The sequence below is a fragment of the Chanos chanos genome, chromosome 8 (genome assembly GCF_902362185.1).
Source record: "Chanos chanos chromosome 8, fChaCha1.1, whole genome shotgun sequence".
Taxonomy (NCBI): Eukaryota; Metazoa; Chordata; class Actinopteri; order Gonorynchiformes; family Chanidae; genus Chanos; species Chanos chanos.
The window spans coordinates 36,569,068-36,595,202 of NC_044502.1; the positions used below are offsets into that span (position 1 = coordinate 36,569,068).

At 42.3% G+C, this 26,135-nt stretch overlaps 1 protein-coding gene across 1 annotated transcript; it reads left to right on the forward strand.

Annotated features, from left to right (window-relative positions):
* Positions 1-19: 19 nt before the first annotated feature.
* Positions 20-24,801, forward strand: atp2c1 (ATPase secretory pathway Ca2+ transporting 1). Its single transcript, XM_030781409.1, has 27 exons — positions 20-45; positions 8,440-8,544; positions 9,604-9,720; positions 11,888-11,977; positions 12,086-12,121; positions 12,447-12,508; positions 13,654-13,762; positions 13,987-14,142; positions 14,258-14,326; positions 14,521-14,596; positions 14,733-14,799; positions 14,962-15,086; positions 16,033-16,130; positions 16,844-16,939; positions 17,082-17,171; positions 18,537-18,641; positions 18,901-19,060; positions 19,554-19,724; positions 19,939-20,036; positions 20,163-20,213; positions 20,476-20,642; positions 20,753-20,821; positions 20,960-21,076; positions 21,204-21,351; positions 22,463-22,558; positions 23,047-23,188; positions 23,420-24,801. Exons 1-27 carry the CDS (start codon positions 22-24, stop codon positions 23,539-23,541), a joined length of 2,766 nt encoding a protein of 921 aa, XP_030637269.1. The 5' UTR covers positions 20-21; the 3' UTR covers positions 23,542-24,801.
* Positions 24,802-26,135: the final 1,334 nt, after the last annotated feature.

The following is a 26,135-nucleotide window of genomic DNA, read 5'->3' on the forward strand; positions in this document are numbered from 1 at the left end:
CTACGGTGGATTTTACGGAAGATGCTGAAGAAAAAGGAACCGCTGGTAAGTTTGGAGAATAGTGACTTTAGTATTTGGGGCGATTCATCTCTTATTCCTACAGCGTTGTGTTCTCTGAGACCATTTTAAACAAAGGAACAACATATTGTTTTATCTTTATCGATGGTTATGGGCGAAGTCTAATGTTAAAGACAGCACTGTCTAATTCAAGCGAATGTTTCAACTGTTTGTCTCACCTAGTAGGACAACAGCGTTTTGTTCTGCTCTATGTTGAATTGCCATTGAATTAGCTATAAATATTGCCGTGTGCTGCTAGCAGGTTAGTTAGCCAGCTGCTTGTTTGGCTCCCAAATGGTAGCCAGCAGCAGGAAGTATTCCAGATAACTCGTCATGTGCCACCGTACTTAACATTACAACTTTGACGTTATAGATTGTCTTACACCGAAATAAACTGGGGAGCCGCTGGCTGTTCTGTGCGTAGCTAGCCAAAGCTTAGTGATAGATCATTTTCCGGTTATTTAGCCGTTAGCTCACTAGCTGAATGCTAGCGTGAGCCACAGCAGTCTGTAAAAACGCATTTAATCGCATTCGTTATTTTCTCATTGAATGGGTTTTTCAGGCTAATATAGCTTAATGACTCGCATGTGTTTGAAGCCAGTCATTCACTTTAGCTGGCTAAATCAGCAAGCTAACACGGTTTACGATCCTGGCTTCTTGTAAAATTCTGTCTTCTTTAGATATGGTCAACAGCAGTGTTTGCAACTGAAAAATAAGAAGAGGTGAATGAAGTATATTAACGACTATGTTTTGACTAAACGCCCCACTTTGTCATTCAGACAGGAGCATAATTTGTCAATAGAAATAATGCAGTAGGACTGCTATATCAGTAATGAAGTGACTTGACAGTTGAAGCCTACAATGACTGACGTCTTTGACGAGGTCAAATAAAGAATGAAGTGCCGTCAGTTACATGCTTCCACATCACTAACAACATGATTTTGTACAGTGCGCATGCTATGTTGCACTCCTTTACTGACTGCTTACAGCATTGTCCTGGTAAAATCCTGTAGGAGACGGTCACGTTAAGCTTACAACACACACAGCAACACTCCAAAGGCAACGGCAAATACTGCCATTAGATATATCCGGACACACTTAAAAGGCCCTAAAAATTGTCACTGTTAAGACCACCTACTGAGAGGAAATATTTGTGATATTGTAACTATTGCTGCTAATGACAAATGAATAGATAACTTATCTTTTGAGGAAAACGATTCTGTAGAGTCCACAGTGCACTGCTGTTGATTTGGAAGTTGCGTTTTAATTTCACCATGACTGTATCCAAAAATTACCAGACCATTCATGGAGAGCCTATCCATTTTTTAGTCAGTCATGTTATAATGTGAATGATCACGGACAGTTCACGTTTCAGTGGCGACATGTTGTGCCGAATAATACCTCCGATTTTCACCCCGTTGAAGTTGAAACCTTGGAAAACGGTTTGGCCCTTTTATGTCCAAGTTTTTGAAGAATTGCGTGGGTTTAGGTTTTTGATTTGACTTAAAGTTCACAGAAGGGGCCGCAGGTTGCTTTGTAATTTAGTAACAGGGTGTTTAGTGAATAATAAGCAGCTCCCAGATTTAATTAGCACCTGTCCTCCCAGTCTTCCCCTAACAGATCTAAAATGAAAAGGAACAGGAGACAGACTGTGGGAAGGCTGGAGAGGACTTAAAGATGATGCTGGGATAGCTTGCTCTGGTTATTCAAGTGGCATTTTCCACACTTTTATCACAATAATCATCCTTTGCTGATTTTCACCGTAATATTAATCAATATAGAACACGGAGAACTGCATAGATTCATTCCTCTTGAGTGCAAAACAAAAAACAAATTCAAATCATTTAAAAGTAGGTTTTCATTTTACTCTTAATTCAGGGCTAATTGTTCTCTGTACAACACTAGTCTCAAGACCTCAAAACAACTTTATGCGTCTTTTGTGATGTCTTTTAAGCGTTTTGAGTGGTTTTAAAGAGACCTAATTGTTGGGCCGAGCGATTGAGAAGTTACGGTGTAGGAGACTGGTATGACACAGTGTTTGCACTTGCCGTGTGTGTGTGAAAGGGTGGAAGAGTAACGTGTGGTAAGGTTCTTAAGTATGCAGCCTTGTTTCTCTTTCCCCCTCCTTTCCATCACCTCGCCACTTCCCTCTGAATGCTTTTCAGCCACTTAGTCTGTTGCTCTTGTAGACTGACATCCTTGTGCTATCTGACAGCCTCAGTGTGTCTTTTTGCCTGCAGGCCTGAATGTAGCTGCCTGTGATATTTTTTTTCCTCTCTTTCTTTTTTTCATAAAGTGGCCTCTGTTCCTGCTGTCCACAGTGCCCATTCTCCATCCATTAAAATCTATTTAAAGTCCCCTCCAACTCACCTTGTAATGTTAATGTCTTTTTTCCAGATAATAAATGGAGAACATTATTGAAGATCAGTGCAGTTAACACCGCACTGTACGGCAAATTGAGGACTGAACATCTTTAGTGAGTCCCTCAGAGATGCTTTATGCATTTGTTTGATGGCCAGACTTTCCTGAAACTTGATTCCACTTGTTCATTATTCCATTAGTTAAGTGTTTTTTCTTTTCTGTTTTTTTTTTTTTTTTGTCTTGAAGAGTTCTCTATAAAGAGGGTGGTATCTTACAGTAGGACATGAAAGCCCACGCGGAGGTTGTGTTTGAGATTTGAGGACTCGCTGATAAACTTTATCCTCACCACGATCGGCGATTTAGTCATTCAAGACAAGTCTCACATATGCTGAGTCCCCCCCTATATGTTTTAACTATGGCTTTCAATTATAATACATCATCGCTCTGTGACTGATTGGTTTGAGTAATGTCTGCAACATATGGCTCTGCTCTAAAGGATTATGCAGCTGCACAATTAAAGCTTTGAGGTCCGAACCATAATCTTTTTTTTTCTTTTTCTTTTTGTTATTGTGTGTGAAAATAAAGCAATGTTATTCTTAGGCTTTGTTCAGTTGACATGAAATTTTTCTCGTCGAACAGCAAATAGTCCACACCTTTAAAGATGAACCTTTTAGAATAATAACACTCCGTTCCCTTATTTTTAGTTCCATTCACCAGCTCTATCTTCTCCCATTATGTCAGTGCCAATTCTCATTGTCTCATTCAAAAGATCATAACTGCCCAGAGCTTGGTGCTTTATTTGGTACTGTCGTTAAAGGCAGTGAATAGCATGAAATGCTTTACATTTCTCCAGCCTTTTAACTGACGGTGGTGGGATGTGTGTGTGTGTGTGCGCGTGCGTTCTCCTTGGTTATAAAAAAACACCTGTCTTGTTCTGCTGTCACCTCCGATAGACCCTTCCCCATTTCGCAAATGCCTTCTCTAGAGCAGATCCTGTAGGCTAACAATGTCCTCGTTGTGCCTCTCACTGACCGGTGTCGTATGTCGTCTGCCTTGAACGCCAGATTGGTGTTTCTGTGAAATGTCGTGTTAAATTAATAGGCCACCTTGGTAGAATCCAGTTTCTTTGCCAGTGCTTTTTCTCTGCAGCGTTTTCACTTAGGCGTATGTGGGCTGATTATTTTGTAACTTTTTTTTTTTTAACTTTCAAGCTCACATTGAATGGTTCATTCTGTGTTACATCATGCCTATTGGCCCTCTTATTTGCATTTGGGCGTTATTTTGTGCAGGTGTAGTCTCATTGGTAGTTAACTGGGATCTCCATTCTACAGTAACGAGAAAGGTCTCATTCTAAAGCAGTCCTCTTGGAATCCTGTGATGTTCTCAGAGAGAAGGAGAAGTCTCCTTTAAACTTCATAAAGTTTCTACTGATTGATTGGTACCAACTCCTGTTTAGGAGCACAATTTTATCACCATGGTAAGACAAATATGTTAAACCGAGGGTTTTCCTTGACTTTTGAATAACGGAATTGATTTCCACTGGTTTTGCACTCTGTATTTGTTAAAATGGATATGAATGTTGCTGACTGGCTCTGTAAAAGACTGGCTCTGAGACCAATTTGATATACAAAGAGAAAGAAAAAGAGGAAAAGTAGGTGTTGTGTGTTTGATATGGATTTATTGTTAGTGGTCTGAGTGTAATGTGGATATTCAAAATACCCATCATTTACAACGTGTCTGAGAAATACAAGTTGCGAGTGATGCATTGTTCTGTCGGCTTTTAGAGTTTTCACGTTTCTGAGTAGTTTTTTCCCACTCTATCATTTAAACAACCACACTTTTTAGACCAGGTTTGAAAGGAAAAAGTTTGGCAAGTGAATGGGCAAGTGGAGAGCGAGTTCTTAAGTATACAATGTGAACAGGTTTGTGATGTTATCTGTTCTTCTTCCATTTCACACCCTTAATGTGTACTGTCTCTGCTGCCGGCAAACTTCATTGTCTTCACATTCAAATTAATGTCTACTCAAGACACGTAATACATCTAACATGTTTTGCTGCATTCCAGTGTTTGACAAAGTCAAAAGACACTTTTTTGGAGCCTTGTTTACTTTTCCAATATTTTATATTGTTGTTTTGATGTTAGGAAGGATTAAAATTGAGGCGTGAAAAGTTCTGCATGAAACTAAAAAAAAAAAAAGAAACCTGTGTACTTTTAATTCCTCTCACATTTCCATCTGACGATGACTCAGTATAGAAAAACGACCGATATCAGTGTATGTTGAATTAATTTAGCTGTGTGCTTTCTAGGTTTCAGCTCTGGAAGACATGTACTCTGAGAATGGATATTACCTGATCCTTTGAGCCAAACTGGCTGTATTATGATCAGTACTGCTGTTACTAACTGACTGTCCCGTGGGTGTGCTGGCCGTGTATGTGTGGCCTTGAACTTCCACTTACCTAATTCTGTCACATGTGAAATCGCATTGAGGTTAAAATCACCAGGGTTCCCAACCGAGTCCCAGATACTGTTGCCTGGGGGAGTAAATTGAATTCCCTGGTTTCTTCTCGATGACTAGGCTAATTACTAAAATTCAGAAGCACCAAGACCTTCAAAATGTGTACCGGCATTCTGATATGAAGAAGAACACTTTTTGGAATACATCTCTCAATTTGTTTACCTGCGTCTCTAGTTACAAGTACAACATGACTTAGTTTCTGGAGTATCACAAGTTTGGGGCGGAGGGTTGAAGCAACATGAAATATTTGCTTTGTAACTGATGCTCCAAGAGGGAAAAAAAATCACATCAGATTGTAAAGCCGTAGGGTGTCCTTGTTGCCTTAGAACCAAAACAGATTTTTAGGTTAAGTATTCTCTAGAACTCTTCTGTTGGAGGGAAGATTCTTGTGTCCTAAGAGAACAGCATTCTGAAACTCTGACAGAGCCTGTTTTATCACCCCATTTCCCCAAGCTAGTCAAAAGCCTGGAGATAATGTACCGCACCGTGATTGGTCGACGTGTGTCTTTGCCCTATGGTGTGTCATTTATGACCTTACATATACACAGACGTAGCATTATCAGGCTAACAAAAACACATGTCTCTGTTCAGATCAGTGTTGTTCTGTACAAGAAGGAAGCACTCACTGTCTTACGGTAAAACACGCTTGTATCAGATGGTCTTCTCTTTTTGAGACCTCGTTAGAATGTTATTTGAATTTTCAGTTGGGGGGGGGGACTGGCACAAATCTATGCTCCAAAGTTACAGTAAGACCAAAGCAAAGAATAAAGTATGTGTTGGAGCTGACAGTGTGTGTCATAGCGGGTCTTAAGGCTTTGTTCTCTGAGAATCTTCGTCCTTTGACCCGATTAACATAAGCCTCGAATAAGTTCTGTGCTTTGCAGCTCACATAAAACCCGTATGGTCGACGATCAGTCAAAATATTTGAAAATGAAAATATCCCCAGACATGATATATGTATTGCACATACAATGAATGCGAAAATTGCATGTTTATAATTCTGATTATTAAGGTTAATGATAATGAGGTTATTATGATAATAGGTCTGGCTTTGACGCTGTTGACGGTAGCCCCTAATGTCACTCAGAGAGCATTCATTCATTCATTAGACCGAAAGGTAAAATGGAGCATGATGGTTTAAGTCAAAGGGAGTCTGATTCGCGTCTAAGCACTTGCCACTCTTAATTATCGCGGATCTGCTCACACAAAGCGCTGCCAGAGGCTTATGTAAGACGCTTTGTTTTATCTACGGTGTGTTGAGAGGAACCGTGTGTAAAGGAAAAAAAAAAAGGTGTGGGAAAAGAGATCGAGATGTTCGGAATGGAGGGTTTTTTTTTTTTTTTGGAAGATCTTGCCACCTTAGGATATACGATGGAGAGTAGAGCAAGTAGTGTATTGTTCTTTCTCTCTTTCTTTCTTTCTCTCTCTCTCACGCACGCACACGCGCACACACACACACCAGCTTTTACCCTCAGAGATAAAAACCTATTTAAAGCTTTGTACTGAGGAAGTGGTGCACTGATGTAATTTCTCTGGCATGTATTTTCACTTATCTTGCCTATTGAAAAAGGCATTTCTGTATCATTCAGTCAACTGAGGTCATGCTTGTCTTTAATTAAAAGCACATGGCATTGCTACTTTAAGGTCATTGCTTTCCACTGCATATTCTAAATGTGTTGTCACTGTCGTATGTAGTAATCTCAAGTTTGTTTACGCCTTAGTCAGTTGATTATCAGTAAGATTATAATATGACAGACTTGATAAACTGTTTATTCATGTTAGAAACACGTGCTTTCTGAGATGCTATGACTCCATCCATACACACATTTAATTTTAATCTGAAACGTCCCACTGTTCAATATTCACTCTGGTAAAGAATCAAGAAAAAAATATATATATAGAAAATGAATTGAATCCATGCATGATCACTGAAAAGAGATAAGGATCGTGTCTGTACAGACCTGGGCCACGTGTCATAAATGACATTATTATTGTTTTGATTGGTAGCATTGGTACAATATTGATTCAGAGGACAGCTCTACAAACTATCATCACTAATCCTTTCAGCGCACTTTGTTGTTTGTGGCTCTAATCCAGACTGTCAGAAACCCTTTTGCCATACAGGGCTTGTTTTCAGACCACAAAATGAATAACTTAACATTGAAACAGTTCATTTATTTACTGAAGTATTTCATGATGCATAAAGCTTGAAAGCAGCATAGTTAAAATGGCATTTAAGTCCAGGACATTGAACAGACCATTGCAATGCCTTGAAAAGCCAACACTGAGGTCTAAGCTCGGCTCTTTTGAGAAAAACGGCATGGTGTTTAGTCAGCGCGCTGCAGGAGCAAAAAGGTATGATAACCGAAGAGGAAGATAACCGTTTGTGTAACACGTTTCATCGGTTTGCAGTGGCCCTTTGTTTTCCTTCTTGCATGGTAGAAAACTTGTCTTGAAATCACTAACTGAAATTACCTTTGACCTACTTTGTCTTTTAAGCTTTGCCAAACCATTGATCAACGTGTCAGGTTCTCTGTGTCCTCTGTGTGCATTTTTTATGCATAGTGCCTTTGATTCAGTCATTGATTTGCTCAGGTGCACTCACAGGCTTAGGTCTAATCTGGTCATTTCAGCTTTACACAGATAACTGCCTTGTGCTACCTCGTTGTCTTTTTTTTTTAAACCATATCCTTTTTTTTTTTTTTATTGAATACCTCTGGCTACGGCTTGATTTAATCCTGGACGAATGCTGCTTAATAGCCCGTGTAATGTGTCTGTCTGATGACAGAGCAGGTCTAAGACTGATCTTAACATCTCTTCCCTAAACAGTCCTTGAACTAGAAACAGGTATGGATGTGCATACGTTAATACGCAGTTGACTGCGTATGTGGGAATGTGGGAGAATGTTTAACCGGGACGGCGCTCGTTGAAGCGTTCCCGGGTGCCAGGCGTGTTAGCGACCTGTGATTTTCATTTGGAATTCTCAAAATGTCCTTGCGAATTCTAATGCATTCCATTGATCCACCTCCAGCGTTCCGACATTGTTGCAGGCTGCCCTTTGGAATCGTCCTGACTCTAGCCAGTTCAGGCTTCAATAGTGACCACTTAGCTGTTTCATGCGGTACGGCATGTCAGAGATACATGGTTTTCAGGCTTGTGCATTTTGAAATTAGGTCACATTCTTTTTTCTTCCGCTCTTGTTAGACTGGAAATCTCCAGTCTTCATGTGGACAAATGGTAGCACGTGCATTCCCATATTAGTAATGGATTACGGGGTCATACTATCTTCTCATGTAATATTCAGAGCCCATAATCCTAATGTCTAACACCATAATGTCTAATCTTTTTACAAAGAGAGATTACTTTGTGATTGCGTTATCTGTTACATTTAGTTGAAATGGATTGTATATCAATTTGATTTGTGAGATTTGTGAGTTGCTTTTTTTTTTTTTTTTGTCCATTTTTATTTTACTTTAGACATTTTACTCATGGTTGTTTCTTTCAGCTTCCTGACTACCACCCCCATTGTGAAGATGAGACCATGGTTCCGGTACTAACATCGAAAAAAGCCAGTGAACTACCTGTAAACGAAGTCGCATGCTTGCTGCAGGTAAGCCAATATAAATAAAAAGGCAAAACTCTCAGAGCTCCACGACTGCTCAGTAGGAGGTAGGACAGTCGGTTAGTTTTTTGGGTTTTTTTCCCCATTAGCTGCAGCGGTTGCAGCTGGCAAGGGATTAGGGCCTGTTATCTGCTCAAACTAACTCAGGACGAAGTTCTTATAGCCCTCGGCACTCTTTCTCTCCACACCACACACAGCAGAGTAGATTCTAGCAGCTGACAAACCACTGCGTGACCTTGTGTGAAATGAGATTATTTAATTGCGGTCGATGATGGAGGTCCAAGCAGAGGTTGTATTTCTGCAGAGAGCACTCGTCTGCCTGTTAGGCAGGACACGCGGTGATGGCTCTCAGAGCAGAGTCTGTCCCCATCAGTGCACCCAGGGAAAGGCCATCTGCTACAACAAGCTTGTTATTTATTCACTAATGCATCCTACTGCATCTCCTTCCTGAGAGAGACACGGACTGCATAAATAATACACCTTCGTTAGGATGATTTTTTAAATACAACTTTGAGATGTTTTCGGAGGGAGAGCTTGGGCTGTGTTCTTTGTGCTCGGTTCGGTTGCGAGAGGCGGTGATTGGAAAGTTTTATTTGGTTGAGGTCACGTGGTCAGAGATCACTGGTGCTCAGTGTCAGATTGACCCTCGTTTTAAACGATGCCCAGCCAGCGTTTTCGGTGCTCCTAACCTGGTCACTGCTACTAAATATGACACACAATCGACTCTGCAGGAATCGACAGCTTGACTGCAGTGTATGCTTAATCAAATGACCTGGACTTCATCAAGGACTTACGATATGTAGTTTACAAAATGTTCTATAAAATGTGTTCTGCGTTTGCGTTATACTCCCTCTAACTGAGTCATGAGTACGTGAAAGAATAATTAAGCATTAATAGCTGTTGCCATGGCTGCAGTATTCAAGATATTTGTCAGCTAAAATCTGGTTCTGTACCGGACAGGAGCTGTTTTTTCGTGATAAACATATAACTATTTTTGGATTTTAATATCTGTGTGTCTCTCTCTCTCTGTCCTCCATCTGCCGTAAGGCTGACCTGCAGCGAGGCTTGAACCACAATGAGGTGACGCGTCGCCGTGCCTACCACGGCTGGAACGAGTTCGACATCAGCGAAGATGAACCGCTGTGGAAAAAATATATTTCTCAGGTAAGTCGGCCTCCTGGTAAAACTTCCATAGTTACCGAATGATGACTAAGCCCTAAGTCTGTTATATCCTCCAGTGAAAAAGCACACACTTTCTGAACGCTATCCAATCCCAGGAAAAAGCACCCCTGCACCCGACACTCCTCTCTCTGCGCTGTGGAGTTGAACTGTTGGACATAGCTGTTGAGTTGAACTGTTGGACATAGCTGTGGAGTTTAACTGTTGGACATAGCTGCCAGTGTCCTTCTTGGAAGGAGCCAGATATCGCAGGCTCTCTCGTCTGCTGTAGCCAGGGGCCGTGTGGATATTGGCTAAATATAGCACCCTAACTGAAAGGAACTTTTCTCTCTCTCTCTCACACTCACTCCTCCACAAAGACCCTGAACGGCTGATATTTCTCCTGCCCTTTCCTGTTTGGAGTTGTGCTTGCGCTCTCTGATAAGGCCAGTCAACATCCTTGCTGATTTATTACCGCCGTATTCTTCAGTATCATCACAAAACAATTAAGCAGAATTTTCTTTTTTTTTTTGGTTGTCTTCTAGGCTTTTTTTTTTTTGTAAGTACAGTGGCTTCTTTGTTTAAATTCGATGTTCATTCTCAGCGTAATAGACTGATATCGTAGACCTGTGTTTTTTTCCCCAAATTCAACATTTTTTTCTTCTTCCCCTCTACGGATTAAACACGTCTAATCTTCTCAGGTTTTCCAAAGCAGCTGCTGAAAAGCTGACAGACCTCAATTACTGTTCCTTCACACCAGCCTCTCGCATCCCTCCAGACACTGCCCGGTGTCAGAAAGAGTAATGTTACATACAGGGCACGACTCAGGGCTTTCAAATGAGCAATGGCTATGTTCCTTCGCTCTGTGAACATGCAGAGAGAGAGAGAGAGAGACTGTCAGGGGAATGGCTTGTTCACCGTCGAGAGCGACAGGGAGATGGCTCTTTACTGCCACTTTAAATGCAAAATCTCTTTTCTGGATGCAAAGGACCTCTGTGCTTCAGTGCCTTTGCTCTCTTTTACTCTCTATCTGTCTCTTACACTCTCTCCCTCTCTTTCTCTCTTTCAGTACCGTCCCTTCTTGTACAGTTCTTGTATGTATCAAAGGCAGTTGCATTCAGACAAGGCTGTGAGCGCCGTTGAAAAATAATCTCTCTCTTCTTTTCTTTCTTTTATTCATTTGCAATTCTCATTTCAGCATAACACTTCAGTAGCCATAAAGATAAAGTTCCAGCTTATTATACTCGTGTGACTGGAGATGGAATTGATTTGTACTGTCCTCTTAGCAAATTAGTGACTTTTTTTTTCCCCCCATTTATTTCACTTAACATGCCGGTTACCATGCGTGTTTTCCATTGTCTCTGCAACACTTGTCTCACTGACATGGTCAGAGGAAGTAGTCCTCACCTCACCCTATGTCTCCTCTCCTTACCAACCAATAGACACACTGTGATCAGGGACAGTCAGGTCTTGTTGTTAACTTGTCCTCTGTTTTGCCTGTGACTGTAGAAAAATAATGAATCCACAACCTTTTTCACCAGGTGGTTTTAGAAGTTTGCTAGGCACTGCTGTGCGATTCTAGCCTGTTTTCATTTTTACTTTCTCTCTGTGCAGTTAGAGAGGATACTTCTCATAGAATTTTTAAGTAAGCTCTCAGTTCAGCCCCTGGTAAGAATCTTTACATAACAGTCTGAACCTGTTTAACAAACTGTTTTCCGTAAAAATGCTTTTATTGTGTACGGACAGCGGCCTGTTTCTTGACTGTTTGTATCAAGCGCGGTTCTCTGCATGTTTACGGAGCGCGACTTTCAACCGGGATATTTTTAGAACGTCCCACTCAGGTTTGTGTTTATCGGATACCATGCTTTGTGTTTACTCTTTCTCCGTCGGTCCGAAACCCAACTGTCACACTTTTACCCCAACACAGAACAAGTTTTCAACGGGCCAGCGGTATCGATCGTGTCGCGCGGCCGCTCACAGCTGGTTTACCGATGCTCCGCCGCAGTTATTCAGCCCTGAAACTTTAATTACACAACCACACTGTTACCGTCTCTATGCCTCTATGACTGTTTGACTGTTTCCCTTTCTGCTCCGCCTAAATAACAGGATATTGAGTTTATGGATTTTGTCTGTAGTAAAGTGTGTCTAATCACACGCTCTCTTTCTCCCCCAGTTTAAAGATCCTTTGATCATGTTGCTGCTGGCCTCAGCTGTGATAAGCGTGTTGATGCACCAGTTTGACGATGCCGTCAGTATCACCGTGGTAAGAGTCCCTGCCTTGAATCTTGAATCTTTGTTTTCTCCTCCAGATAACCTTCTTGTTTTCAAATGCTCTCCATTAACCATCTCCTCTTCTCTTCTCTCTTCACAGGCCATTATTATTGTAGTTACTGTTGCCTTTGTACAGGTAAGAATTCTGGACAATCTTTAACACGCTTATTGTTCTGATGAAATGTCACACCCTTTTGATACGGGTTTAGACCCATTCACTCTGATGAGGCTGTGGTTATTGATTTGGTGTGCCAGTGCATACGTAGACAGGAAAATGATCAGAGAGATTCATAAGAGCATTTTCTTTTCTTTGGGTTACTATCCATGAGCATTTTCATGTGGTGAAAAAGAACCCCAAAAGGCACCAGTGAAAACAGCTGCGGCTGTTTGCAGATGCTGTGTTTTCATCACCATGCCTGAGCTTAAGGGTGCTTTCAGCTGTGCTTGCTCTGCTTTGGCAGGAATACCGCTCTGAAAAATCCCTGGAGGAGCTGGGGAAACTCGTACCTCCTGAGTGTCACTGGTAAGTTAGTTCTCTCTCTCTCTCTCCCCTCTCCCTTTCTCTCTGTCTCTCTGTCTCTCTCTCTCTCTCCCCCCTTTCCCTCTCTCTCTCCCCCCTTTCCCTCTCTCTCTCTCTCTCTCTCTCTTTATCTCTCTCCCGCTCTCCTTCTCCCTCTCTCTCTCTCTCTTTCTCTCCCTCTCTGTCTCTGTCTCTGTCTCCCTGTCCCAACCCCTCCCTCCCCCGCGTCTTTCTCGGTGAAGCAGCCTCTGTATACACATATTTGAGGTTACGGTGTGTGAGAGGTGCTGATTTTCCCAGAGCAGAGAGCAGAGAGCACCTTGAACATTCAATCCAGAATCCCAGTAACCCTGGCTCATGGCTCTCCGGTCTAAAAGCATGAAAACGGGCTTCTCTCAAACACCATACTGAAAGAGAGAAAGAGAGGGAAGAGAGACAGGTTTCAATTTCCACTTCAAACGGGGCTTACTGCCTCACATTTACATTTCAAATACAGATATTGTCCACAGCCCGTGGAGCTCCTCCTCGCCACCTCTCCAGACACACGTGACAGTTTAACACAGTCACACTGAAACTCCTTGTCATTCGGTTCCCAGTAAAGTCCACACCTCTGAGTCAGCACGTCTCCCGAATTTACTCACTTCTCCTCAGACACACAGTACTCGTGATCATCCTTACTTTGGGTAGCCATTTTACTGTGCATTTTATTTAATGGCAAATGGTGACCTGTGTGGATACATTTCCACATGTTTGGAAAATATCACCATTTTGTCAAATCTGCTAGTGTTTAAAATGACATTTCCATGTCTGCGCCTCTGAATTGTTCTGCTAGGCACATTTACACAAATATTTAACCCATTTCTGTTCACAGGGTCAAAAAAACCCCAAAACTCACGCTGCATAACCATGTTTATTTTGAGTGATATCATTTTTTTTCCCCCTCAGACATGTGCTTAGGTAACAACTGTACCAAAAGAATTCAAAATACCGCTGTGTCAGCCCGTATGAGTTGACCTCAGCTATGTCTCCACGACCAACCCTAACTCTCATGCTGACTTGACAGCTCTCCTTGCATCAGTTGGTCTTATTTCAGCTGCCTACGCCCCTTACCCTGCTCTCACTCCCAGCCTGTCTGTCATTCTCTCCAGCGTTCGGGAAGGACACCTGGAGCACCTGCTGGCTCGTGAGCTGGTCCCAGGAGACACTGTCTGCCTGTCTGTGGGGGAACGGGTCCCAGCTGATCTGCGTCTCTTTGAGGTGCGTCCGCACGAGACGTCCTGTCCTCCCCAACACGCGCGTGCACTCTCAACAGTCACACTTGCATCATTTTTCACTTGAGGGCTTTCCAGCTTACAAATTAGCTTGAAATTCACTAGAGAGTCGTCATGGCCCAGTTTGAAAAATATCAGTAGTGTTCAGGCAGTGCTGAGTTTAACCTACACCAGAGGCTGATTCTGTCCTTCTCCGCCTTCCTACCGCAGGCGGCGGATCTGTCGGTGGACGAGTCCAGTCTGACGGGGGAGACCACGCCCTGCTCCAAATCTACAGCCCCTCAGCCTGCTGCTACCAATGGAGACATCACATCTCGCAGTAACATTGCCTTCATGGGCACACTGGTGCGATGTGGAAAGGCCAAGGTACAAATACCTTTTTTTTTTGTTTTTCCCCCTTTAACAGTTATGAATTTTTGCTTGTTTGTTTGTTCATTTCTTGGCCAACGCTTGTCATTTTCCTGACGGTTTTGTATTGCAGGGCATTGTGATAGGCACAGGAGAGAACTCTGAATTCGGAGAAGTTTTCAAGATGATGCAAGCAGAGGAGGTAATTGTGTAACTAGTGAAATATGGACTAGTATTGCTAGTGACCTTATATAAGTATTTCTCAAGACAGATGGTTTATAACTGGCGTCTCATTTTCAGTACAGTTTTAAACACTTTTTTTTTTTTTTTTAGCTGTGCACTGATGGTGTATAACATCACATTTTAGTAAATTTGTTTCTCTCATTTTTTGAATAGGCTCCTAAAACCCCATTACAAAAGAGTATGGATCTGCTAGGGAAACAGCTCTCCCTCTACTCCTTTGGAATCATAGGTAAAGCTATTGTGTGGAACATCCAATAAAAGTCATAGCTTTTTATGAGGAGTTACCATCCTAAGTCATTTGCTTACAGATGGACTCCTAACGTAGTTTACTGTTGTGTTTACTGTTTGTTTCTTGTTTGTTTCAGGGGTGATTATGATGGTTGGCTGGCTCCAGGGAAAGAACATATTAGATATGTTCACCATTGGTGTCAGGTATGTCACGGTGACCACTCTGAGCGCAAACGCTAATGTTAGCTTGTGGGTAGATGACGAACTGGAGACTGTGTTGATTGGCGTGTAACAGAGCTCCCTGGTGTGTGTGTCTTCGATAACCTCTTCTCCCTCTCTCTCTCTCTCTCTCTCTCTCTCCTGTAGCTTGGCCGTGGCAGCTATCCCAGAAGGTCTTCCCATTGTGGTGACTGTAACCTTAGCACTGGGGGTTATGAGGATGGTGAAGAAGCGTGCTATTGTTAAAAAGCTGCCCATCGTAGAGACGCTGGGTGTGTTCCTCTTGATAACTAATGAAGGTCTCGGTTCCATTAAAGGCTCCGGGCATGGTTAATGTGAGGTCCAATCCACAGCAGATTGTCAAAGTGAGCGTGAAAGTAGCAGAGTGAAATATCACAGATTCAATTTTTACTCCCCATTAGTTGCTAACAGAGAGGAGCAGATGATGCGGAGTCGTCCCGGCCCTGCCCTGGATCAATTGCATTAGCCTGTTTCGGTCATGTGAGACCAGTCAGGTCAGAAGGTCACATAAAAGAATCCATTAGCTACAGAGTACTTTTGCCTCCCTCATTTAGCCTAATGACAAGCTCTTAGCCTGGCTCTCAGAACGGGCAAGTGGATTTAGACCAGACCCTACCGTAGCCCTACCGCACATTTTTTGTGCTTCGCTGTTTGTAAAAACGGAATAAAAGTGAGGCCGGCTCCGTCTTTACGTTACAAACTAACCATATTAAAACTCTGTCAGTCACTGCTTTACAGCGACGCGTCTTTCGCAGCGTGTCGACAGGGCTAAGGCAGACATACAGTAAATTGTTGAAGGATGATACGGTGGTGTCAGTTTCGGAAACCGTTTTTGTTTTTGTTTTTTTTTTAAAGGATTTGCTTTTAATAAAAGCTGTTATTACAACTTTGGCGTCTATTACGCAACTTGTTATGGGTTTTCATGCACTTAATTACAAAAGCTGACTCATTCCAGTGTAAGTCGCTGTGAGAAGGTTATAATCGAGGCTGTGAGGTTTGCGTGCCGCCTGAGTGATGTGGCCTCCTTAATGTGTACTCTCTCAACATCTGAGTCATTTTCAAATTACAGGACAAGCTAAACAGGACTTCTTTAGAATGCATAGTTCTCAGTGCAGGGTGTAATGTGCTACATGGTAAACAGCAATAGGTCTTATTCTCTAGCTATGAGCTGACCCCAAAGCAATTCTTTCGTTACAGGCTGCTGCAATGTCATCTGTTCTGATAAGACTGGCACTTTGACAAAGAACGAAATGACAGTTACTCAGATCTTCACCTCAGACGGTCTCCATGCTGAGGTAAGAGTCCAGCTGCCTTTAACGTATTCACAAATGCAAACAACCTTTACTTTCTGTGCTGGGAAGAAAGACGGGCCCTTCCTGTTATGACGGTGCCGTGTTGTAGAATCTAGAGCAAAGTGAGAATGTCACTGTTTCCTTGAGAGAGCTGGCAACCTTTCTGTTGCACTGTGTTGGGAAAACAGACTTTTAATACAGAGTGTTTCTGCTGTGATAAGTTTTTGAAAGACTCTGGAGGTCTTTCTCCTGAGGACAAATAGAAATCTCTCCGTCAGCTGATGAGATCTTCCCAGTGTCCTAAATTCAGTTCAGTGCCGCTGGCCTGCTCTAATAAATCTCAGGTAGTGCTGCAGGAGAAAATCTCTCCCTCTCTCCTTCTCCCTCTTTCTCTCTCTCTCTCTCTCGCTCTCTCTCTCTCTCTCTCTCTCTCTCTCTTTTTCTCTCTTTCTCACCCCCCCCCCTCTCTCTCCCTGCCTTGCTCTCTCTAAATAGTAGGTCACCTCCTTCAGGGCCTTTGCAAAATCTGTTTTATTGCTGTGTGTTGTCCAGGTCCCCAGCTTGTCTTAATAGACTCTTATGTCAACTGTTGTTTGAATGTGTTTCGGCTGCAGCATTTGCCCACATCCTCAGGCACTTACATCCCTTTGCTTTGCTCTTTTTTCATGTTATGCATTTCATGTTATGCTCTCTCTCTCTCTCTCTCTTTCTCTCAGGTCACTGGTGTAGGTTATAACAATGCAGGAGAGGTTCTTCTGGATGGGGAGGTGGTCCATGGCTTCTCCAACACCTCCATCTCTAAAATTGTAGAGGTGAGAGAGAGTGGCTAGTGTATTGAATCACAGACATGATGCAGTATTCTTGCAGAAATATCATTGTCCTCTATGGGTGTGGTATGGCGTGGTGTGTGTGTGTGTGTGTGTGTGTGTGTGTGTGTATGTGATGCCCTTGCAGGTTGGCTGCGTGTGTAATGATGCTGTGATCAGGAACAACACACTGATGGGACGACCTACTGAGGGAGCTCTCATTGCCCTGGCCATGAAGGTACTGCACCTGTCTGGATCACATATGCCTGCCAAGATATTTATATCTCAACTTTCTTATCATCCTTATCTCCAACCTTGTGTTTGCTTTAAAAGTTCAGTTTGAGGATGGTATTGATAAACCATTTCTGACTCTAAGGTGTGGTGAATGCTAATGCAAGAGACCGATATCTCAGTACATCAGCAAGAGACGGAAGTTCTTATTGCACACTTTTAAATGACGCTGACTCACCCAAGACAAATATTGTCACGTTACCCAACAGATGCTTGGTGCAATGTTCACCTAGAATGACTTTGTTGGATTAACAAACATGTGAAAGTAGCAGATCTCATATTTGATGTATTTTCAGACAAACAAGACTCACTCCCATGTCCCCATGAGAGAGGTTGCCGGGGTGACATCATCTCTCCCCTTGCCAATTGCTTGTAAACAACACCATTCTAATCAGTGTGCATGAATTAACTTGGAAGAACACAGTTTAGAAAAACGCAGCAACAGTAATGAACTTCTGTCGGTGCCATGTAAAACAAGCACTTCCAGTTTCTAATTTCAAGCCTATGTTGACCAAAGTTCAGCCTTCTCTGTAATGGCTGGAAAAATGAACTCTGTCTTTAGAGAACGTATAAAAACATGTTCTAAGAAGAAAATAATATCAGGTATACTCGTGTGAACGTGCAGGGCATATCAGTGTAGTTAGACATGCTGTATATGACCACATTCCATTAGTTATTCTTGGAGAAGATAGATCAGTCCAAATCCTTCTCCTCTACAAGGTCCAGACTGCTGTATGTCACTAACAGCACCGGGCCACATCACTGGCCACCTGGGCTCGCTAACAAGAGCTTTCAGTAGGTCTGGGTTCTTAGGGCAGCGGACACCCCCCCCCCCCCCACCCCCCGTCGATAGAGCTCGTCCTGCTCCTCCAGACGGAATGAGTCACCACACGCTGCTGCCTAAGCCCGTGGTTCTTTACCCAGTCCCAGGGGTGGGGAGTGTTAAAGTCTGAGAGACTGTGAGAGACTGTGAAGTAGTCAGAGCCTTAATGAGAGCAGACAGGACATGGCAGGTGGAGAGAGGAACCCACCACTCCAACCTTGCCTCGGTGCTAAATGACGTGTCCAGAGCACAAGGCCAAAACTAATCAGTCTCATGGGAGGACTGAACCTTTCCGCACGCGCACACACACACACACACAGCACTTACACACTCATTTTGCATCTTCTATCTTTTTACCTTGCAGTGTCAGTGGAATTGAAAATAGATGAATTGGTTTTAGTAAAATATTGGGTAATGTTTGCTGATTTAATAAAACAGTCTTTTCACTGAGCGTGCTTCAAGGGCTCTGGGTGTATTTTCTCTGTGCAGATGGGTCTGGAAGGTCTGCAGCAAGAGTTTATCAGAGTGGAAGAAATTCCTTTCTCCTCAGAACAGAAATGGATGGTGGTTCGATGTGTCCACCGCACACAGCAGGTGGGTTTGTGTCCCTGTGTTAAGGACCGTAACACATATTTTAAATAGTCCTTCCATGATATTAAGCCATGACTCTAAAGGATACCTACATTGTCTAGTCATTGTTTTCATATCAAAGTTAAAGACCATGAAGGTTGTTTTTCCATGATTTTGTATTTTAGAGACACAAGACTCTAACAAATTTCTGTGTTATCCATTTGTTCTTTATCAAGCGAATTCATACTGATGTTTTTCCATGTCAATGTCTCATATTTACCAGGGTAAACCAGGAACTTACTTTGCGAAAGGAGCCTATGAGCAGGTCATTCGCTTCTGCAACTCCTACAACAGTCAAGGAGGAGTGTCATTACCTCTTACTAACCAACAGAGGGAGCTGTACCAGCAGCAGAAGAGTTACATGGGTACAGCAGGCCTAAGAGGTATGACAGGAGTCTAAGAGGTCATAACCCAGAGCAGGGGGCTACCGTACCCTTCCTGTCTTTAAATGTATCGATTAGATTCACGCAACATTATGACTTTCCTAATGTCTTTGACTGTTCGTGGCACATATTGAAGCTCACAGCTGTTTAACTGACTATTTTCCACTGTGCCAAACTATTGGTTTGGTGTGAGTATTCTTTACGGTCTGCCTTAACTTCATATCCACATTGAGGCAGCAACTTTGCATTCCCACTGGTGCCATGGCTGTCCCTCCTCGTACTCAGACTGTAATTTGAATCTCGTTTCTGAGATTTGGTGCTCCCGAGAGACACGCAAGAAGTCATGTTCGATATCTGTGTTTTTCCGCAAGCAGCCTTTAATTACGTTAGTCCCTTTGAGAGGTCTCGCTAATGAAAATAAACAGAATTCAGCTGAAGCTCATCTGGACTGCTGAGGACGCTCTCGTCTTTTCTTTTTTTTTTGTCCTTCCAGTTCTGGCGTTTGCCTCGGGTACCGAAATGGGAAGTCTTACCTTCCTGGGACTGGTGGGCATCATCGACCCGCCCAGGGAAGGGGTGAAGGAAGCAGTGGGTACCCTCATCGGCGCGAGTGTGGCTGTCAAGATGGTCACCGGAGATTCTCAGGAGACGGCCGTGTCTATCGGTGAGAGAGCTCCGCCGTTCCCTGTGTCCTCCTCAGAACCTCGTTCTCCCGGGTCGCTCCGTCTTTTCGTTATCTCCTCTTGTCATTCTTTCTCTGTTCCTCTTTTTTTTTTTCCCCCTCACGTTTCCTCAACCAGTTCTTTTCCCTACTCTTTTCTCTTCTCCCCTCCTCCCCAACTCTCCTGCTCCTAACTGCGCGCCTGTTATCTCCACAGCTAGTCGTCTGGGACTGTACACTAAGGGTTCCCAGTCTCTGTCTGGAGAGGAGGTGGACAACATGGATATTCTGCAGCTGTCTCAAATAGTGCCCAGGGTACAAGCACACTGCCATACTCTTCAACATGTGTAATCAGTAATAGCACTGCTATTGGAAAGCTCTGGTCTCTCTAGGGTCGAAAGAAGAATTTGTGTTTGAATTTCTGTTTGTTTTTCTATACAGATAGCCGTGTTTTACAGAGCTAGCCCCCGCCATAAATTGAAAATAGTCAAGGTGAGTAGAGAGAGAAACTCAACCAAACCTATAAATGAAACACTAAGGGGAATCAAAATGAGTGCACTTTATAGGTCATCAGTTCCTGTGTTGTTGTACCATATATTCTGACCATGTATGTCATGTAATGGCTTTTAAGAATGAAAACATATTTGGTATTAGACTTAGTAGCCAGTTATGGTCAGAAACACGGTCAGTCAGCTGATGTGGCGGAGAAAAAAGCCTGTGGCATGGTCTAACCGGACGTAACCCCTCCTGACAGTCACTACAGAACATAGGAGCAGTGGTTGCCATGACGGGAGACGGAGTGAACGACGCCGTGGCCCTGAAGGCGGCAGATATCGGCGTGGCGATGGGTCAGACGGGGACAGATGTCTGCAAGGAGGCGGCAGATATGATCTTGGTGGACGACGACTTTCAGACCATTATGTGAGCTGAAGCGTTTTTCTTTTTTCTTTTTTTTTTTGAACCGGGTTGTTCCTATGACAACAAATAACAATAAAGCAGATTAATCTGACGCCTTTGGTGCTCATTTTCAGGTCTGCCATTGAAGAAGGAAAGGGGATTTACAACAACATTAAGAACTTTGTGCGTTTTCAGCTGAGCACGTGAGTGGTCCTGTGTTTTTCGTTACCTGTACACAATCTGTCTTAGGAAGCCCAGGCCAGGGCAGGGCGTTTTTGCATGTCGTAATTGCCTCAGAGATTGAATTTGAAAGCTGAAGTTAAATGTGCTCATTCCCTCAGGAGCATCGCTGCGCTTACCCTTATCTCCTTGGCAACGCTCATGAACTTTCCCAACCCTCTAAATGCCATGCAGATTCTGTGGATCAACATCATTATGGATGGACCACCTGCTCAGAGGTAACACACACACACACACCACTCAAAGACAGGGGTTTTGCAGTCAAACTTATAGGAACAAGGACGTTTTTGGGAAAATTCTGGAACTGGTTTTAAATCTGTGAATCGTCGTGTTTCTGTTTTTCAGTTTGGGAGTGGAGCCCGTGGATAAAGATGTTATCAGGAAGCCTCCGCGTAACGTTAGGGACAGCATCATCACTCGCAGTCTGATAGTGAAGATCCTGGTGTCATCGTTCATCATCGTGTGTGGCACTCTGTTTGTCTTCTGGAGAGAGGTGGGTCCTGTTAACAGCTGTCTCTGGGCCTGCTGACAGAGCGCTACAGAATAACTGAATGGAGAGGTTGGCAGGAGTAGAGCAGGGTTTTGGGGGTTACAAATATGTCTTAAATGTGTACATTATGGTTTTATGCCTCAAAACCACTCTTCCATTGATCCGTATGTTGAAAGCAAAACGTGCATTTATATTTGATTATATTAAAAATACATACACTGAAATCTGTAAATGTGAGCACAGCGATCAGAGATGTAAGACCAAACATCCACTCTGCATTTCACTTCTGCACCTGCAGTCTTATCTCCCTTATATTTTGCCCGTTTATTCCAATACCCACCTTCTCTCCATCCACGCATTTCTTTCTGCACAAACCCTGAGAAATTAAACCTGGGCTTACATAGTTCACATACACTATGAACTACTATAATTAAATCTGACAAGCATTACAGTCAACATGGAGTACCATAATAATGATTACAAATGTGTTTGTTAATTAGTATGCATAAAAGCAGTTCATTTAATAAATGCAAATAAATGTCAATGAAAGAGGATAAAATAAAATCAAAGGTTAAGGCTGGAATAGCTTTACTAATATGAACAGTTCTGAATCTGACCCCTCACATATGTTCTTATCGTGACAGAAATCAACTATGAAGATCATGGACTGTCATTTAGCACTGCGCATTCCGGATCCTCGTCCTTTTTTGGAATGTGATGATTTAGCCATAGACGCAGTCATTCTAGAAGCACTCTGCCCCCTAGCTGTGGAAATTAGTTCTGTGAATTTTAAAAGTTGTTTGAGAACGATGCACGCAAAGGCATTGGTGCATTTCAATTACGCCGTTTTGTTTTTGATCTTTGTTTACTTGTCTGCTTTAATTAATTTGTCCATGTAGTTAGTTATTTTGGATATGCATAAAGAATTAGATGAAAGGAAACTTAAACGCAAAGTAGAATTGAGCCAATTGCTGATATTTATTATAAGCATTCATTAAAAACATCAAAAGCAAACAAAACAAAAGGACAGCATTAATTTGGTATATTTATATGGAGCACATGAGGACTCTGTTGTAAACTTTTTTTCTTTTCTCCCCCTCAAATTTTTTGCCAGCTACAAGACAATGTGATCACACCCCGAGACACCACCATGACCTTCACATGCTTTGTCTTCTTTGACATGTTCAACGCCCTCAGTTCTCGCTCGCAGGTACAGTTGTCCTGTCCAGTTAAACCTGCCCCGACAGCCAGGCATCCAAAAATTCAGTTTGTGCTAATCCAGTAATGAAAGGGCTGTGAAACGACGCCTTCATACTGTCATTCTCTCACTGCCTAAGAAAGAATCGTCGATCGTGGTTTCCGCTAAGGTGAGGTTCAGAGAACTGAACGGGAAGAACAAATGAGACAAAGGATTCAAACAGTGCGTGCTGCTATCATTTGGTCTCTCCTTTGTTGTCAAAGCGTAACGATTACATTTAGTTGCAAGGCTAGGACTGCGTGTTTGTTGGCTTTTGACTGAGTAATGACATCAACCCATCGTTTGCAAGTAAATACACTCTAAGCCTTGGTTGCATCAGATATTCGAGTGGGGTCAGTGACATAATGATGTAATAATGATTTTGGTCTGGCCTATGAAACCTGTGCCTTCTCCCGCACTAGGTTCACTCCTTCACTGTCTCCTCCACTTTCTACCTACAGACTCGCATGGTGCATGAGATGGGCCTGTGCAGTAACAGAACCTTCTGTTATGCCGTCCTGGGCTCCATCATGGGCCAGCTCCTGGTCATCTACTTTCCTCCACTGCAGAGGGTCTTTCAGACGGAGAGCCTTAGCATTTTCGGTATGAATCTCTCTCTGACTCCAGACAGACAGAAAGACAGGAAATGGGCATAGCTTTGGTGACAAAATATGCCTACTTCAGTCTAGTTTTACACCGCCATCTGTAGTATATTTTTAACAGTTGCTGACCTGTTCAGTAAAATGCTTAAGTAGTGTGTTTTTAATATGGTTTTTTTTTAAAACCATTTCCTATATGTTGTAAGTATATATAGCTTTGTTTTCATGCCTTCAGATCTGCTGTTCCTCATCGGCCTCACGTCCTCCGTTTGCGTGGTGTCTGAACTTATAAAGAAACTTGAGAGGTTGAGAAGGACAGAGAAACCCGACAACAGCGATTCTTTCCACGAAGTATGACGCACATTGCGTCCCGGGCGAAAGGACAGTTGGGAGGTAGAGGTGGCGGGTCTTTGGTGTGGATTGGGGTTTGGGCTTTTGGTATCTCACGGTGTAATGGACCAGAATGTAAAGTCTGGGTCGGTCTGACTTTGCTTTTACTGTTCTTAGTAAGAGCGACACTCACTGTATAAGACTGTGCTGGCCCTGGTTTAAAAAAAAAAAAAAATCCCTCATACGCACCTGTTTCCCTGTCAAGATGCTTTGGTGTGCTGCTTTGAGACTGTACAGTTTTCCACTGCATCTGGAAGAACTTTATTTATAAGATGCTGTAACTGTTAATACAGTGGCTATTGATGTCTTGGTTTCATGACTTAAAGGTGTCCTTTTTTTTTTTAAACACCTTACTTTGAGCACAAGTGGTTGACCATAGTTGTGTGGTACAATATGAATATCACCTTTTTTGCATTCCAGTTCATCATGCTACAGCATACTGGCTTCTAATAGTGAGTCATTATAATGTCTAAAGGAACTGACCACTACATAATGATCTATTTTTGGCAGAATCTTATTTATCAAAGAAGACAGTGTGAAAAGATGTGTTTGGATTTGTAGACAGTGTTGTAACAATCATTAAAGTCATTTTATTTACGATCGCCGACTCATTGATTCCACCAAAATATATTTGTAAATTCTTTAAGAACGCTGCAAACAGGGTCACATTTGGTTTATTTAATTTGGCACTTATGGTTACCATTTCCCAGTACAAGACCTCCCTTTTTTCTACCATCAGGAATTTACTTTCTTACATTTTTGTACTGAGACATTTTTCATTAATCAGAAATGTAATGTTTCAGATAGGTTTCATTAATCAGAAGTTTAGGGCTTTGTCTTTTTCATGGTTCTCACACTAAAATTCTTCCCATACACTGGTACCACTTCACTTAGTCACTCACACACTCTGTACACTTCACTGTTCTGTTCTGTTCTCTGATGAACCGCTCTTCATAACGGAACATGGAGAGATGAAACACTGGGATAGTTTGGTATTTACCGACACGCATTTCTTGGTCAAATACTGAAACACAGCTCTCTTTTTCTGCCTTATGGTGCCAGTGTGACAGTTCCTGTGCAGGTCACACTAGAATAACTATGGTACAGGTCCTCATAGTCCTATCAGAAGGTGGATGATAGGTGACGTTTTTGAAAAACCGATCTGACTGACTAGTCCTATTACCATCAACCCTCTTAAATAATGCAGTCTGAATTTTGTCTATAGGGGTTTTTTTTTTCTAGGAAGACTGATCTAAATATGTGTGCTTTCTTACTGAAGAAATCGGTTGTTTGAATGGTAAAAAAAAAAAACCCAAACAAACAAATGTATGTATGACAATTGTAAAGCTTGATTTTTGAATTTTTATTTATTTTTAATGTGTTTTGCACAGCTGAAACAGTACTCTGTTGTGGTGTTTTCTGAACACATCTGTATATTAAAATTTTTACAAATCTTTAAAAATGTTCTGTGTGCGACTGTTTAAACTGGAACAAAATGCTTTTATCCTGTGTACGAATAATATGCATAGCTAATTGTTTGCACCTATGAAATGATGTAACTTAAGAGGAAAAATTTAATAACTCGCCAACTTAATTGTAATATATGTTGTCCTACCTTAAAAGAACAGTTCATTGGGTATCTACTGGTTTTATGCATGACTGCATATTCAAGCTCTCGATGCACTGAAGTACAGGAACCCAAGTTCATATACAAGACAATCAGATAGCTTATGAATTAGAGCCTCACAAAGGTTAAATGACTTGAGCTCCCTTTCTTCTCTCACTATAGACAATAGGAGGCCTCCCTTAATCCCTCTATACAACAGGATGACCAGTTAAAACCATGTGAATAACCACTTTGGTAGTAGAGACACATAAATATATCAACTCTCAGTTCTAGTTAAGTGTGCCCCCTGTAACATTACACACTTTTCTAACCACAAGGCCACATCTGATAGGTAAGTGTTTATGTAACCAACAGCTTTGCACGATAATATCTATTGTCGCAACCCGATATTATGTATTTCCAGGAACTTGTGAAGCTGATGAAAGATAGTACTTCTGCTCAGCACCAAAAAGCTTTAGTTCATTTTAAACGCTGATAATTTAGGGTTGGATTTAGCCAGCAAAGCCACAAAGGTAGCTTCCCATCCCACTGTTATACTGAGCACACTCTACCTGCACAACATATGAACATGAATTTAGAGATACACCCACTGGCTTCATTTGAAATTGCAACATTACAAACATTATATACAGTGAAATCTTAAATTCCAAGTGAAAAAGGCACTCTTAAGAGCAGACAACTTCGCAAACGTCCTACAGTCTCATCCTGCTTTACTAACTGCTAGGCTTGTATTACACTATGATGAGAATTGCCTGTGATAAAGGTTGCCACTAAGCCCCAAAACACCAGCACATCTGCTGGGTCCTAATATCCTACATAACTGATCAACTGATGTTTGCTGGCTTAGTGATTAATTAGTGGCTGGGCATTCTTTAAACATCACTCTGGGCACATGTAACATTGGTGATCATGCTTATTCTCCAATATCTGGATC